The sequence below is a fragment of the Terrapene carolina genome, unplaced genomic scaffold, assembly GCF_002925995.2.
Source record: "Terrapene carolina triunguis isolate 2854851 unplaced genomic scaffold, T_m_triunguis-2.0 Scaffold66, whole genome shotgun sequence".
Taxonomy (NCBI): Eukaryota; Metazoa; Chordata; order Testudines; family Emydidae; genus Terrapene; species Terrapene triunguis.
Genome location: NW_020664417.1, coordinates 91,543,117 through 91,560,734, shown reverse-complemented (window position 1 = coordinate 91,560,734; position 17,618 = coordinate 91,543,117). Strand labels below are relative to the sequence as shown.

Sequence of the window (17,618 nt, the reverse complement as noted above, 5' to 3'; positions counted from 1 at the left end):
GGAGGAGGAGGTTTCAGATAACCAAAATAACCTTTTTTTGCAAAAAGGGAACAACATCTTACTCACACGTGCAGCTTTTAGACACAGATGCAAATTCTCACTCAGTTTCATAGAATTTGAATGCAAGTGCTGCAGTTTAACAGGTGTTGTTCAGACACTTGGGTGACAGGCAAAAAAAATATTTTGATAAGATCAAACAGGAAATCAAATGTGAACTGGTGCATTCAGTGTGGGTGAAATTCACCCTTGTACAGAGAGCCACGTAAGGCCTTCAGCTACACAAATGGGGGCAGATCCTCGGTGCGTGGAAATTGTTATAGCTCTAGTGAAGGCGATTTACACCAACTGAGGTTCTGTCCCATCAGGTATTAAATATTTCATTGTAAAAGAGAATCAGAACAGTCAAAAACCTGGCGTTACAGCTCTTTATTTCAGTGCCCATAACATACAAAGTGATGACTCATGTTTTTGACACTATAACATGCAAAGCACCTATAGGTGGAATAGGATACATCAGATGATTGCCTTGTCCTCTTGCTACATTTGTATCCAGTCCAGGCAGGAAGACTCAATATTCCTTTGCTTTCCGCTCTATCCTCCCATGAATCAACCCAGCTGTGAGGTGTGATAAATTGTCTTCATTCCTAACCGAATGATTTGCCGCTAAGGTACTAGACATTGTTGAAAGCTTCTCAAATACACTTCTGTAAACTTGATCAAGGCCCCGATTCTGCTCGTGTTTACAAGGATGTCAATCTGGAGTAACTTCACTGATTGGAATAAATCTTGATGGGAGTTACTGTGGATTGACACTGGTTTAACAGAGCAGCGTTTGGCCCAAAGGATGCAATTCACTCCTGTGCAAAGGGCCAGAAAAAGCCTATGCAACACTTCTGTCCTGACCCTTTGCACAGGGGGTAAATTTTACCCATGCAGAATAACTAGGCATTCTGTACAATTAAAAACCATGATGTTAAAAAAAACCAAACGGGAGAAAATACAGAACCAAAAGGTTCCAATAAGGCATCAGCAGGTCCCAACTGGATATGCCCTGGTTTTACATGCTGCATCTTTAATTTTTCCTCCCAGCAAACTAAATAAAAACAATACATTGCGATCACCTTTCCCCCCACAACAAGACGCGGTCAGAGCAACCAGCGGGTTCAAGTTCTGTAAGATGTGTCCTTTTTGGTAAACGCTTCTTATAAAACAAAATAAAAATGTTAAAAGCAACTTCTGTTCAAGTGACTCTTTTTTTAAAAATGACAAGCGTTCCTGAACAATAAAAAATAGAGAATATAGTTTAAAAAAAGACATTCAGTAGCACGTCAGCGGATCCCGACAGGCCTTCTGCCCCAACCTCTGCAACTGAGCTGGCCGCTCGTTAAGGCAACGTGTCAGGTTGGCACCATTACGACAGCTGTTTGGAAGGCAGGGAGCATCATGTGGCTGGACTGTGTCAGAGGGCCAGTTTCTCACGGGCGCTGACAGAACCATCTTCCATGCCAAAGTAAACCACGTTGGCCATGTTGATAAAGAGACCTGTCTCCACCACTCCTGGGAATAGAACATTCACACACAGGTTAGGGGCTCAAACCATCTCTTATCTGCCAGGCTTACCCCGGCTGCTCTAATCCTCTAGAATTAGGGACTGTATTATTATTATTCACTGATCAGGCATCCAGGCCAGATGCTCAGAAGGTATTTAGGCATCTAATGCCAATTGATTTCAATGGGACTTAGGCATCTAAATACACTTGAGGACCTGGGCCTCAAAGTCTACTATGGCTTTACAAAATCAGCCTCTGTACTGACAAGCTTATGACATTTATGCTTCCGGACATAAGCCAACCTAGAATTTGATGGGGGGAAGAAAGGGTTAAGAAAAGTTTCCCTATAGGCAGATTATCCCAGAATTCCCCACTACAGGATTTCTTGCACCACCCGCTGGAGCAGCGGTACTGGCCACTGTTAGGGAGGGACGCTGGACTAGATAGACCATTGAGCTGATCTGGGATGATTGTTCTTATGGGTATGAATAGAACAGAGTGAAGTGCTTGCTAACGCCCTGACTTTGCAACCAGCTCAGTGCAAGAGGACATCTGCACCCATGGAGAGCCCCACTAAAGCCAGTGGGTCTCTGTATTGGTGCAGGAACCCAAGCTCTGTGGCCCTCAGAAGGATCGGGGGGCTAAGCAAGTAGCCCCACAGCAGTCAGTAAGCACCATGCCCTGAAGCAAGCATTGCACAAACACACACCAAGCTTACACGTAACAGCAGGAGTGAGATATACAAGGGAAGGAATCACTGTCACAAGAGAGACAAGTGGCACAGAATTTTCACTAGCTGCAAGTGAAACTGACAGGTCCCCGCTGTGGAACTCTAGATAGAGAGTGACACATGGCAACTTTCACCAGTTCGTTTAGATTCATTTTACTAGCATCGCTGCCTGGGGCTCAAGGCTGATATCAACTGACTGCTGGGAGCCAGTGCAGAAAAATACGTTCAGACGCAGTGGAATGGTGAACGTCAAGACACTGGGTATAATCCTATCCCCGCTGGAGTCAATGAGAGTTTTGCCATGGACGTCAATAGGCACAGGATTTCACCCTTTATTTTTAACTGTAATAAAACAATACAGATGATCCATGTACAGCAAGTTACAGGGAGCAGACACAGGGTATGATTCACTTCCAGATCTTATGTGCTGACTGCGCTGACGCTGCCCCTGCCACCTGGTGCTTTACACAGGACCAGCTCTAGGCACCAACAAAGCAAGCACGTGCTTGGGGCGACACAATTCCAGGGTGGCATTCCGTGCAATTGCGGTCTCGGAGGGTTGTTTTTTTTTTTGCTTGGACAGTTGCGCTCTCGGAGCTTGGGGCTGCAAAAAACCTGGAGCCGGCCCTGGCTTTACAATCCAAAATCCAATCCTGCGAGATTCCCCAGCAGCAGGAACTGAGGGTGCCCTGCACCTTGCAGGATGAGAACAGAACGATTCCAGTGGCCTGGATGAGAAGGGGAGGCTGGCGGAGCAGGGCAGGGCTTTTCACTAAGGGGGGTGTAAGATCCGCCTATGGCTTAGCTTTGAGGAGGTGGCTCCCCTGTTTTGCCAGGGAGTTCTAGGTGCAGGGGAACATCGGAAGAGGCAGGAAGGTGAGAGTGAGACAAGACTACAAAGGGAAGGAGGAGGGGGGGGGAAACAGAAATAGAAGGTGGCAGAGTAGTGCAGGGCACTGAAGGCAAGGACAATAGTCTTGAGCTTGAGGCAGAAGGGGAGAAGCCAATGGAGGTATTCTAAGAGGCCGGGATTTGGGGGAAGGACACCACACAAAGTCCAAGCAGCAGAGGGTGGCTATTTAAGCTGCAGTGGTTTGGGCAGACTGTGGGGGTGGGTCAGATGTCACAATGTGGAGCTCCTCCACGCAAAGCTGGGCTAGGAACCAGATTAGCAAGAAGCCACTTTGGTACGACAGGCGTTATCACTAGGAGACGAAGGATTAGTCCCTCTGGATGTGATTCCTGCATTCTCACCACCACCACCACCTCTGATGTAGGTATGTCCATAGGCCCCGAGTCAGCAAAGTACGTAAGCACAAGCCTCACTTTTAGCATGAGTAAGCTCACTGACAGCAACAGGACTGACTGCTCGTACACTTAAAGTTAGGGTCATGCTAAGTACCCTGCTGAATCAGGGCTTTAGGGAGCAGATCACAATAGAGAAAATTGTGCAGAGTGGTACACAGGGTTTAAATTATATGACCAAGATTAAATTTCCCCCTCTTTAACTTAAAAGGCAAGTTACTGGGCGCAATACAGGAGACGCTAGATGAAATTCTCTGGCCTGTGATATGCAAGGAATCAAACTAGATGATTTAATGGTCTCTTCTGGCATTAAAAATCTATGGAAAGTATCAGAAAGAAATCACCTGGAAACGAGTTGCATTATGCAGCAAAATAGTGAAAGCTGTATTTGTTACAACAGGCCTCCAGACTCCTTTTCCCGAATGACACTGCTGTGCTCGTCCCGACAGTATGAAATGAGTGGCATGTATTTAAATGGTCTCCGAACAGAGTCATGTTCACTAGTAGCACTGAAAATCAGATGCACTTTTTATGGCTGGAGAAAAGTGTTAACACTGACACCGTGACCAAATGCCAGTAATCTGCAATAGAAATTCCCCTGTAGCACCCTTTTCATCTCCTGCCTTACATTGTTGTACACAGCATTACTGGGTGCTGTTACACAGCTGAGACACCTTCCTCTAGAGCGGGCTCCATTCAGTGGCCTGTGGAAGTGATCCCATAATTTGTACACAGTTTAATTTTGCTTTGGGATGAAAAAGGGTTAAGAAATGCAAGACACCAGGATTTTGTTGCCATTAATGGTTTCAATAGCAAACATCAATTAGGATCCAAGTAACCTCATACCTCTTCCATAACACCCCATTTCATGACTACACACTTCCTGTGTAAGGCCCCAAGGCTGCAATACACGGCCAGCAGGCAGACTGTTGCACTGGCCCATGCACAACACACTGCAGGATTGGGGACACTGTTTAACCTGGAGAAAACGCCCATATGATGAAGAATGATACCCAAGCGTACCTAGTATTTTCTTTTAAGTAAAATATAAACTCTGCTGAGAGGTTTTAATCCGTAAGGGCCGCTTTTTGCAAACCTGATGCTCAGTCGCGCTTACTCCTGCGCAGAGCTGCCAACCTTGCTCTGAGACTTTTACGGATGTTTATGGGAAAAAAATCAGGGAAGTTGCTTAGATCATCAGTAAATGCCAAAGGTGTGAAGCCAAATACAGATGGGGGTTTGGAGGTAGCACCTTAACCGCTTGGGCTGCATTTTAGATGCACTTCTGCACATGTGAGAGTAAACAGGACCTCTCCCTCCACTCCCTGTCTATGGCCAAGGGGGAGGCCTGGGTGCCTTGCACCCCTCGTTGCACCCTTGATCCAACCCCCAAAGAGGGAGACGGGGAGGACTGCCCTAGGAAAGCTGTCCTCCTATGGTGCTTAGGGCTCTTAATTACCCTGGCCAGTTCTGGGCCTGGACCTTCTTCCCAAGATGATCTTCCTCCTCTTCCCCCTCCTCTGTCATGTTCCTGCTCTCTTCCTCTGTTGCCTCCTCCTGCCCCTCCGGATTCTCCTCTCCCCCAGACTGCGCAGTGAGGGTGTGACAGGAGACAAGTTGCAGTGATTGTCAGTGGGGGCTGGGGCACTGCTGGATTCACTGCCCAAGCCACAGGCAGTGTGTTATGCTCTAACTGCCCCGGGCACATCCTGCTGGAGCACTCTCGTTACTCAGCGCGCATTAGCGTTGTCCAGCCGGGCCCACCTGGGGCAGCTGGAGCACAACAGGCAGCCTGTGGCTTGGGCAGTGAACCCAGCAGTGCCCCAACTCATTCAGAATGGCTCACCTCCTATCAGACCCTCACCGCGCAGTCGGTGTATGCACCACAGGGTGGTGGTGAAGAGCGCCCCAGCTGCCACGGCACTATTCACTGTGCTCCTCGGACCTCAGTGGTGGAGAGTGACCCGTATGCACACGCACACACACACACGAAATACACGTGCACTTGCAAAATTAGTTGATTTAAGCCTGAATTACGAATTTCGTAATTACATATAAAATCTGGAAGATTATGGAAAATTCGGAAGGGCTAGCATCTCTGCACAGCACGTTTCCTCACAAGTATGCCACACATAACGAGCAGGGCTGCAGAATTGAGTTTAAATTACTTGCGTACCATCTCAGACAAATTTTGTTCTGAAGAGATGAATGAAACAATGCTGCCACCTGGTGGATGATCTCATAACTACGGATATCACTTTTTTTTTTTTTTTTTAAATAAGTGTAATTTAAGTCAGGGTAAAAGCAGTCCAGCTTCTTACTGGGAGTTGAAATATACAAGTTTTCTGTTTTATTTTATTTGACCAACAAAAGGTCATCTGACTAACCCCTTTTTGAGCTATACAACAGTAAAAAAAAAAAAAATTCTCTTCCTAAAATTAAATCACTGCCCAAAGCTCTATGGCTGTGTCTGCAGTGCAGATGGGAAGTGGAATTCCCAGCTCACGGGGATGTACACGGGCTAGCTTTGATTGAGCTAGCGCACTAAGAAAAGGACTGTGGCTGCAGCAGCACAGGCAGCGATTCAGACGAGACGCCCGAGTGTGTACCTATGATCTTAGACGGGATCGTACCCTGGCAGCTAGCCCATACCGCCATGGCCACAGGGCCATGTTTAGCAAACTAGCTTGCGTATGTCTACAGGAGCTGGCAATCGCACTCCCCAGCTGCTATGCAGACGTACCCTACACATCACAGCCCCACTTGTGACTTCATAGCCACTGTAAACCTTTATACAAATAAGGGTGAGATTTTCTTTAAAAGCACCTAAAAGTGAGTGGGTCTACATAGCTTTTGTATCTGTCTAACTGTGTCTGTTGGGATGAGATTCTTTTACCAATAGTTTTACCAGTGCAGCCCCCAGCATGGATACTGTTATACTGGCACAGCTTATTCCCCTTCTGCATGGGAATAGCTATGTGGGTACAAGCACCTTTACAGTGGTATAAACTGTTTCCACCCTAGGGGGATTGGATCACTGGAACTACCCTGGTGAAGTTACAGCCCTACGGCACGCGTGCAGAAAAGCCCTCGTAGGGGCACCAGTCACACCAACTCTCAAGGGGGCTTCGATGCTTTTGAAAAATCCCACCCCAAGAGTCCATCAATGTTGCGAGGAGGAGCTCCTATCTGAAGCAGCACAAAGAGCATTCGAAAAAGATTAGGATCTCGTTCTCCTAATAAAGTTACAGTGCTGTAAAGTCATTGGCATCGATGGACACCAATGTAATTGACATCTCACCACTCAAGCTACTCAAGTATTTACTACCTTTAAGCATGCGAGTAGCACCCTGGTATTTCCATGTTTAAAATTAGGCAAGGGTTTATGTATCTCACTGAATTAGGATCTTAGGACTCATCTGGACTAGAAAGTTTTGCTGTTTTAATTATATTGGGATAGTTAAAGTGACAAAAACCCATCCGGGGTGTACACAGTTTTACACCAGGATAAGCACACTTATGCCAGGATAACGTATTCCAATTCAGGAAGCAAAATATACCATCCCTAACCAAAAGAGTTATACCAGTATAACTTCATGGACTCATAGATTCTAATGCCAGAAGGGACCATTGTGATCATCTCGACTGACCTCCTGCATTGCACTGGCCAAAGAACTTCCCCTAAGTAATTCCTAGAACCGATCTTTAAAAAAAGAAAAGAAAAAAAAGAAAAGAAAAGAAACACCCAATCTTGATTTCTAAATTGTCAGTGATGGAAAGTCCACCACGACCCTTGGTAAATTGTTCCAATGGTTTATTACTCACACTGTTAACAACTGACGCCTTATTTCCAATGTAGGCCAGACCTCAGGAACTCAGTAATTTTTTTAATATGAGAGATTACCTGGTATCATTTTTATAGCTGTGTTCACTTCGTTCCACTTGTGGACCTTGTCAAACTTCCAGTCCAATATGAAATTCCCATTGTCTGTCACCACGGGACCCTAGGCAAAAAGAGGTGCTGTTAACTACCTTGCAAGGATTTTTTTTTAATTTTTTTTTAAACTCAGGCACAAAGTTGGCTGCCCTCACAGTTTCCATTAGAAATAAATGTCTCAAACAGAACATTTAAAATAAAGAAAATTGCTGTTATTCAACTGTGTCACTGCCCCACTCATTGTTTTGCACCAGGTGGGGAGAACGACAACAACAAAAAACAAACACACAGCTATCCAGTTTACATCAAAGCATGTGGGGCTGTGGACTATGGAAAGCACCTAGACACCTTGGTGAATGTGGGACTAAAAATGTATGTACCTTTGAGATGAACCTGCTCCCACTGTTGTCAATGGCAAAATTCCTACTGGCTTCAGCAATGCAAGGATAAAATGCTATTACATGATGTGACAGTGTACCCCATAAGGCTTTATGGGGAGGGGGTGCTTATAAATGTATGTATGACATAACTGGAATATGTTTGGTGCTGCCTGTGCCAGGTAACATATCTCCGTAAAGGTTATGGTCTACTATATCTATTCATCCTATTTGTACATATATATATCATTTTCTACTTGAGGTTAAGAATATGGGCTGTATGCTTGCTTGGTTTCTAAGTAAGCTTTGGGAGGCATTTGGTCAGCTTCTTTAGGAAGGAATTTGCCAGGTTAAGTACCTGATCAGGAAACACTTGGGGAACAATGCATCGTGGAATGCTCCAATCCACATAAGAAGTCTTCCTGGAGACATGCAAGATTCCATGTGGGCAATGGCTTCAGCCTGTAAAGACTGAGTCATGCAGGGACATGTGACTTGCCCAGGTGACTCCAGAACTCCATCTTGGAGCTGGACTTCGCATAGGAGGGAGGAGGGGGGTCTCCTCCCACAAGAGAGAGTCTATTTAACCCTGGGGGAGACCCCTCCATTTTGTCTTCAGCTGGCTAAAGAAGGAGCCTCTTCACCCCCCCAGGATACTTGAAGGAAACTGAAACAAAAGACAGTAACTACAGGGGTTGTGAGAGATTGCTGGACCCAGGCTAAAGGGAGATTAGCCTGTAAAAGGGAGCATTCTGGAACTGGTGAGGAACTTATCTGTATTTAGTTTGATTAGACATAGATTTGCGCATTTTATTTTATTTTGCTTGTAACTTACTTTGTTCTGTCTGTTACTACTTTGAACCACTTAAATCTTACTGTCTGTATTTAATAAAATCACTTTTTATTTAGTAGTTTACTCAGAGTATGTATTAATACCTGGGGGAGCAAACAACGGTGCATATCTCTCTATCTGTGTTATAGAGGGCGAACAATTTATGAGTTTGCCCTGCATAAGCTTTATGCAGGGTAAAACGGATTTATTTGGGTTTAGACCCCATTGGGAGTTGGGCATCTGAGTGCTAAAGACAAGCACACTCCTGTGAGCTGTTTTTGGGTAAACTTGTAGCTTTGGGACAAGTGATTCAGATGCTTGGTCTGTGTTGGAGTCAGACAGGAGTGTCTGACCTAGCAAGACAGGGGGCTGGAGTCCTGAGCTGGCAGGGAAAACAGAAGCAGGGGTAGTCTTGGCACATCAGGTGGCAGCTCCCAAGGGGGTTTCTGTGATCCAACCCGTCAAACATGGTGTTTAGTCATATTCTACACAGAGGCTGGAAGACACAGCCCTTAATTAACCAATTTAAGCATGATAAGGGGATGCTTTTCATAGAGTGACCCATTTCGGTACCCTAAAAGAGTCTGTCCTAGGCCGTTAGAAGAGCTTCAATGCAAAACACCACCACTATTAATAATACTTATACCAAAAGGTACTAATGACGACTATGAGAGGAATCTTGGAGGCAAGGATAATCCCTTCATTAAGGCCAACGGACATGCCAAGTACTTTCTCGGGCTCAACAGAAAGAGCAAACAAGTCCCTTCATGTAGTAAAAACAGCGAGAGGCTGCAGCAGTAGACCTCATGACAGGTCAATGCTAACCCTTGTGGAGGGGTTGCCCTGTTTGCAAACATGGGTGCTAGCATTTTGGTTTGCCGGAGAAGTGTGATCCTGAGAGGAAGAAGATGGACAGATCTTCTTGGGCACAGAGCTCTTTGGAGCAGCTGACTTGGGCATTCTGAAAGACGCCACCTGCTGCTGTGTTCAGGGTAACAGAACTTTATTTACAAGAAATGTCCACAAACAAGATGACTTCAAGAATAGACCTGACTCATCTCACAGTTTCTCATCCTAATGGAAACAAGCCTGCAAGGCACCAAATACTGGTGAACCGATCAGGCCAAATGAGAAACAATACATGATATTAAGCACTAGATTGCTCTTTTAATCCTCACTCACAAATTCTCACAAAGCACCTGTTAAGTAGGCAAGTATTTTACAGATGAAGAAAGAGAGGACCGAAGAAGATAGGTGATATTCCCAGAGTTGCACAGTTGAGTCAATGGTAGATCCTAGGAGTTTGGCACAGATCAGGACTTAAATTCAGCCGGAGCCATCCAGAGCAGAGCCGGTAAATATTTTCAAGCCCACAGGAGCCCCGGGACACCCACTGAGGGGCTGAAGCCTCAAGCCACCTGCCGAGGGGCTGCCCCGACACACACATGCCGACCTGCAGCTGAAGCCCAGAGCCCTGAATGGGGCGAGGAGAGGGGGGGCCCTCCAGGAAGCCCTGGCACAGATTAACCAAAGTGCTGTATGAACAAAGTACTTTGGAAATTCATCTCTTAGCAGTCTTATGAAAATAGTACTAGCATTGCCAGGGTGCTCCTGTCCATTGGATTTCTATAGATACGTCACAGCTGAGAAGGTCAAAGAAGCTGCATATTAGAGCGGAAAGCTGTGCAATCCCTTATGCAAAGAATCCTATGGAACTGAATATTCAAAAAGTCATTATTCTGAGTTTGCCCATAAGGTAAGTATTAAAAACTAGAGCGGGATTTTTCCAAGTGCTTTGTAGAGAGACATGTGGAATTAGCACCACAAACAGCAAAGGAAAGTCACATGGTGAAACTCACAGCACGCCACTTGCAAACTTTTATTTCTCAATATGTAAAGATTTGTCTGTATGGCAACAGGCAGAGCTGACTGTTATATCCACTGTCAAAAAATCTGGTTTTAACAGGACTCAGCAGGTTGTCTGAAAGAGTGAGATAATAGATATGTCTCAAGGGTTGATTTTTCAAACAAACAGATGAGGATACAAGTTTTGTGACGTGACTTTACTCTTGGAGGAGATGCAGTCTTAATTTCTTAGCAATAGACTAACCGCATGCCTAATAGTCCTTTCTAGTTTACTGCTTTGGAGAGTGACTGTGAGGACATCTGCAGTCTATGAAAGGAAACAGACAGAGGACATTAAACCTCTTCATCGCCATGTTCCCACTGGGGCTGAGAGACCCTGCTTGGCCTGAAGGTGAAGAGAGACACACCAGTCATACCTGACCTTCCTGAACCCTAAGTGCTAAGGGATTCCCCATCAGTGCTCTCTGGGAGCTTGTCACTCATACACACCATAAGAAGATGGATACTACTCAAAAGTCACAGAACAATAAAAAACCTAGGGCCTAATCCACAGCCTACTCAGCCAGTGGAAGGACTCCTATCGCCTTCATCTGAGACTGGATTAGGCCCTTCAGAGCAAAACTACCACCCATGAGCAACATTCCTCACGGATGCATTAGAACAGCCCCATGATCAAAACTTCAGATCTCCCAGGACTGTGGCCAGGATGATGTTATTAATCTATGGCTGTCAGAGAAAGATTTTTACTGTATTTTGGTAACAGCAACCTTCTTCCTAATACACCCAGAATAACATTTAAGAACTACCACATACAATCTCGGTCCTCCCAGCAGAGAGGTAGAGAAGAAGGAGAATACAAGGGTTAGTGCATTAGCCTGGGACTTGGGAGACATATGTTCAATGCCCTGCTCCATCACAGACTTCCTGGGTGATCCTGGGCCAGGCCTCTCTGTGCCTCAACTCCCCATCTGTACAATGGGGATAAAAGTACTTAAAGAAACAGATTTCTGCAAAGGTAAAAATAGGGATTTACATTTTCAAGATTTTTGAGTATCTCCCTTTCCAGGTGCCCAATTTAGAATTGTAAAAATGTAAGGCTGGAAGGCACCTCCAAAGATCATCTAGACCAGCCTCCTGCACTAAGGCAGGACCATGTAAACCTACACTATTCCTGACAGGTGTTTGCCCAACCTGTTCTTAAAAACCTCCCATGATGGGGGCTCCACAACCTCCCTTGAAAGCCTGTTCCAGTGCTTAACAACACTTATAGTTAGAAAGTTTTCATAACATCTAACCTAAATCTCCCTTTCCGCAGATTAAGTCCATTACTTCTTGTCCTACCTTCAGTGGACATGGAGAACAATTGACCACCAAGCTCTTTATAAAAGCCCTTCACATATTTGAAGACTTATCAGGTTGCCTCCCTCAGTCTTCTTTTCTCAAGACTAAACATACCCAGTTTTTTTAACCTTTCCTCAGAGGTGATGTTTTATAAACCTTTTTACCATTTGTATTGCTCTCCTCTGGACTCTCTCCAATTTGTCCACATCTTTTTTAAAGTGTGGTGCCCAGGACTGGACACAGTACGCCAGCTGAGGCCTCACCAGTGTTGAGTAGAGCAAGACAGTTACCTCCCATGTATTACATACAACACTCCTGTTAATACACCCCATAATATTAGCCCTTTTCACAACTGCATCATGCTGATTCATACTTAATTTGTGATCCATTAGAACCCCCAGATCCTCTTCAACAGTACTACTGCCTAGCCAATTACAACCCATTTTGTAGTTGTGCTTTTGATTTTTCCTTCCTAAGTGAAGTACTCCGCACTTGGCTTTACTGAATATCATCTTGTTGAACTCAGATCAGTTCTCCACTTTGTCAAGGTCATTTCGAATTTTAATCCTGTCCTCCAAAGGGCTTGCAACTGTTCCTAGCTTGGTGTCAGCTGCAAATTTTATAACCATATTCTCCACTCCATTAGCCAAGTCATTAATGAAAATATTTAGTACAGGACCCCACTACACATAGCCTCCCAATTTGACAGCAAAACATCAATAACTCTTTGAGTGTGGTATTTCAACTAGTTGTGCACCCACCTTACAGAGATTTCATCTAGACCTCATTTCCCTAGTTTGCTTATGAGAATGTCATGTGGGACTGTGCCAGAAGCCTCACTAAAATCAAGATACATCTAGTTTACTGCTTCCTTCCTAACCACTAGGCCAGTAATGCTGTCAAAGAAGGAAATTAGGTTGGTTTGGCATGATTTGTTCTTTACAAATCCATGCTGGCTATTCCTTATTACCCTTTTATCCGCTAAGTGCTTACAAATTGATTGATTAATAATTTGTTCCAGTACTTTTCCAGGTATTGAAATAAAGTTGATTGGTCTGTAATTCCCTCGGACCTCACCCGTCCTCCACAAGGTCTCGAAGATAATTACTAACGATTGCAAAATTGTTTCAGAGAGTTCCTTAATTACACTAGGATGAATTTCATCAGGCCCTGCCTATTTGAGTACATCTAACTTGTCTAAATATTCTTTAACCTGTTTCCCCCCCTATTTTGGCTTCCCTATTATTCCTTCTCCCTTTTCGTTAATATTAATTGTGTTAAGTATCTGGTCACCATTAACCTTGTTAGTGAATAATGAAACAAAATGAGCATTAAACACCTCAGCCTTCCTGATGTCATCAGTTATTAGCTCTCCTTCCTCATTAAATAGAGGATGTACACTTTCCTTCATCTTTCTCTTGCTCCGAATGTATTTAAAGAACCTCTTCTTATTGCCTTTTAGGTCTCTTGCTACCGTCTTTCCCCGAAAGTAAGACATCCCCCGAAAATAAGACCTACTTCCAGTTTTGCCTCTCGCTGTAATATAAGGCATCCCCCCGAAAATAAGACCTCCCCGATAATAAGGCCACCCCGGAATATAAGGCCCCGAAGCTACCGTAAGGCGTCTGACTCCTCTGGACTGTAGCGGCGGGCGCCGCCGCGCAGCTCACTGATTGGCCGCAGCGCAGCCGGAGCTGTTCAGGCAGTGCGAGGTCTCTTTAAATCAAAGAGCCCGCGCCGCCACCAGGACAAGAAAAATAAGACCTCCCCTGAAAATAAGACCTAGCGCATCTTTGGGAGCAAAAATTAATATAAGACACTGTCTTATTTTCGGGGAAACAGGGTAGATGTAACTCATTTTGTGCCTTAACCTTTCTGATTTTGTCCCTACATACTTGTGCTATTCTTTTGTACTCCTCTGAGCAATTTGTCCATATTTTCACTTTTTAATAGGATTCTTTGATTTTCAGGTCATTAAAGAGCTCCTGATGGAGCCATCTTGGCCTCTTACTAGTCTTCCTACCTTTCTTTCTTAGTAGGATAGTTTGCTGTTGTGCCTTTAATACTGTCTGAGAAACTGCGAGCCCTCTAGAGCTCCTTTTTCCTCTAAGATTTCTTTCCCATGGGACCTCGCCTACCTGTTCTCTAAGTTAGTTCAAGTCTGCTTTTTTGAAGTCCAATGTCCTCATTCTGCTGCTCTCACTCCTTTCCTTCCTTAGAATCTTGAAATCTATCACTTCACGATCACTTTCATCCAAATTGCCTGGAATCTTCCGATTCACAACCCATTCCTCCATTAGTCAGATTCAAGTGTAAAATGGCTGTGCCCACTTCCGCCACTTACTGAAACAAAATGTTGCCCCCTATATATTCCAGAAATGCATGGAGCATACATTGTGTTTTGCGGTCTCACGTGAGACGCTGTAAAAGGGCCTGAGTTTCAGAAGGGGATGCTCAGCAAGTAGATGTCCAAAGTCACTAGCCACTTCTGAAAATTTAAGCCAAGAGGTTTTTTGTTCTTTTATGAATATTCAAAAGCACAAACCGTATATTCGCACACACATTATCCGTCACATTTCTGTTTTGCCACCCGCCACGCACACCCATGTGGGGAGAGCGGTCTTCTTCAGAGACCTTTGATCATACTGACCGCTTTCCGAACAGCCATCCTCAGCTCAGCAACGCCACCAAACTTCCTGGTCAGTGCTTTGGTGACTGGGACATAAGCCATTGGGATGACTTCAATGGGGATTCCTTTCTTCCATTGCTCCCCAAGGTTCTTAGAATTTTTTCTACAGGAAATTGGTTTTAAATGGGATTAATATTAATATTACAGCACCTAAAACATAATAAAATAACAATAATACATTTAATAATACTACTACATAATAAATAATAATAATACACTCACATATAAAGCCCCAAAGGGCACAACATCCAAGTCCTTTAGGGGGAAATTCAGAGGAGCAGCAGAAAGCCTAGTGCTCCATTCAAATCCTCCTTAAGCCTTTTTTGAGACAGATTCATAGATCTTAAGGCCACATGGGATCATTAGATCATCTAGCTTGACCCCCTGTATAGCACAGGCCACAGGAGTTCATCCAGTTACCACCCAGAACTTGTGCAGAAAGACTGCAGGTTAATTTTCTATTATCCTACAGATGTAAGCCCAAGAGCAGATGACGATGCCCAGCCAAGTTGGAAAGCTGGCCAGACAGCTGGGCGTACCCACTCCCAAAGGCACGGGTACAGATAAATTTTGAAGAGAGCACGTTCTGCAATTTGGGAACTCTGGGGTTTTGCAATTTAAAAAACAAAAGTCAAATTCGACTCATGAGGTGTCAGTAGAGCTGGGCTTACTTAGGCCTGGTCCTGCTCCCATTGACATCAAGGGCCAAGCGCTCACTGACAGCGTTGGAAGCAAAATAATGCGCTCACTCAGTGAATGAACTCACATATTTAGCTATGACTGAATTTAGCCCTCTGTCTCCACCTTGTGGGAATGAAGTGCAGTACATATTTTACCTGTAGTCGGCAACAACGACGAAGCATTTTGCATAGCCTGCAACTATCTTTTCCTGTGTCAAGCACCCTCTGTGAAGAAAATTAAGAAGTAAACACATTAAACTGGCCTTGTCATGCTTGGTGGGCCCAAAGGATGACAGTATCCCTCACATTCTCCCCACTCATTCTGGAGGTTGTTTCACCCCCTCCCCCTTCCTGTAAACCTAATGTAAATTAGTGCTTGAGAAGGTACCAGAATGATTGCCATGGTCACTGGGGAGATGGCAATTAGCCAGGCATACTAACAAGCAGAGTCTCTGCCCAAAGGGGACTTAGCACAGAGACCCAGGACATAGAAGACTGCTCTCTTTCAACCTCTACAGGTGGTCCAATCAGGCCCAGGGTGAGGCCCAGTGATGGACGGGCCAATATTACTATGCCTGCTGTGTGGATACCCAGGGTTGTCAGCCTGACACCCTTCAAAGCACTGAATTCACATGGAATCCCCAAAACACAAATCTGCTCCTGACTGATCTGCGTGAAAGGATTAAGAAGTCCCCATGAACTTTAGCCAAGCCCCAAAGCAATCATGGCTTGTATCACTAGATGGCGATGCTGCTCCTACTCCCACCCCCTACTCCCTTCTGGATATTGGATAATAAGATCTTTGGGTCAGGGATTGTCTCTCACTAAGTTTTTAGACAGCGCTACACACAGTGGGGCCCTGATTTCAATTTAGACCTCTCTGTGCTATCATAACAGAAACATTTCTAACAACACAAGTAGTTTAATCTATTTGTTTAAGCCTGGCTGCAGCATTGCAGCCGTAAGCAGATACAAGAAGGCACTGCTTACCCGCCACCTTTGATAAGGCTGAGGTCAGAGTCCACCTCGTCAGCTCCGTCAATGGCGACATCGAGCTGCGGGAAAAGAAAACATGGCTTGGAAACCTTGGGAAACAAATGTGCTTGTCATGAAAACTGTCATGAAGCAGGCACCTGCTGTTTGCACAGCTGCACTCAGCCCTACAACTCATGCATCCGCTAAGAGCTGCCCACATCTTACTGCACAGAAAAGTATCCTAATGCCAACAGGAGGTCTGATACTACAGGGAGAGTCTAGTCAACACCAAACTGAACCCAAAACACTGTTGGAAACAATCCCTGATTTCTAGATGGCTTGTTGAGTACACTGAAAACTAGCTCTGGGTAGACTCACGGCCAGATGGCTCAAAACAAGTGTGTCTTGAAAACAATTACACACAGATACACAGCCACAGATAAACAGCAGGCAGCCAGCAAGTCCAGCTATAACCTACCACACCACGGCAAGCTGCTGATCTTGTCTAGTCTTGTTAGACAAGCAGGGACAGTATGTGAATGGGAAACTCCCAGAGAAAATGCCGGCCCTGCAGGAAGTGGTGGCGGTGGTGACTCAGCAGCTAGCACTGTTCGCTCCAGGTCAGTGCTGAACTGACACGCACCATGGGGCAGGGAGGCTGGGCTGCTAAAGGTGCCACTGAACCTTTACCCAGGGAGTGGTTGTTAGCCCCTGAGTCCTGGACAAATTCCAACATGCAATGTCTGGCCCGTCTAGTTTACTTCATTTTGTGTTTGTTCAGGATTAGGGAGTGGATTTAGTGCTCATGAAATCGAGGGGTCAAACAAATCAGCCAGAATCTGACAGAACAAGCTTCCTGCAGCTCAGGTACTGGACCTCCACTCTAACCTGCACACCTTTTAGTGCATCCCTGGCTCTCTCCTGAGCACAGACCCTCAGTCGGTCTGTGGTTCTGCAATGTGAGCAACCTAGGACTAAAACACAGCAGGCTCATTTCCACCTGTGCCCCTAGCTCACAATCCAAACCCGGGTCCCGAGAGCCGAAAGGGGAGGGCGTTATCTCAACACACCAGCCAGATCCTTTCTGCAGAAGAAGTTATCGAGGCTCCGCAGATACAGAAGTGATTTCATTTCTACAGTTCCCTTACCTCCGGGTGCCTGTCCAGGTCACTTAGGCTTAGACCATTCTGGAGGATCAACTGACGTGCCTACACAATGAAAACAACACAAACATTTTGTCGATAATTAAAAGATTCTCTAAAAGCTGCACAACCAGCTCAAACTCCTTTTGCTGGTGTCCCAGCTCCACAGTCTGACCGAAGAGATGGCTTGGGCT

General features: G+C 45.2%; 1 protein-coding gene across 1 annotated transcript in view; it reads right to left on the bottom strand.

The window, feature by feature from the left end:
* Positions 1–411: 411 nt before the first annotated feature.
* Positions 412–17,618, bottom strand: part of RPIA (ribose 5-phosphate isomerase A) — a 30,950-nt gene continuing 13,743 nt past the window's right edge. The window contains exons 4-9 of the mRNA XM_026648113.2: positions 17,431–17,490; positions 16,298–16,362; positions 15,464–15,532; positions 14,589–14,730; positions 7,490–7,589; positions 412–1,557 (exon numbers count right to left, since the gene is read on the bottom strand). Coding sequence (XP_026503898.1) covers positions 1,460–1,557; positions 7,490–7,589; positions 14,589–14,730; positions 15,464–15,532; positions 16,298–16,362; positions 17,431–17,490 — 534 coding nt within the window. The 3' untranslated portion in view covers positions 412–1,459. The remainder of the gene's footprint in view (positions 1,558–7,489; positions 7,590–14,588; positions 14,731–15,463; positions 15,533–16,297; positions 16,363–17,430; positions 17,491–17,618) is intronic.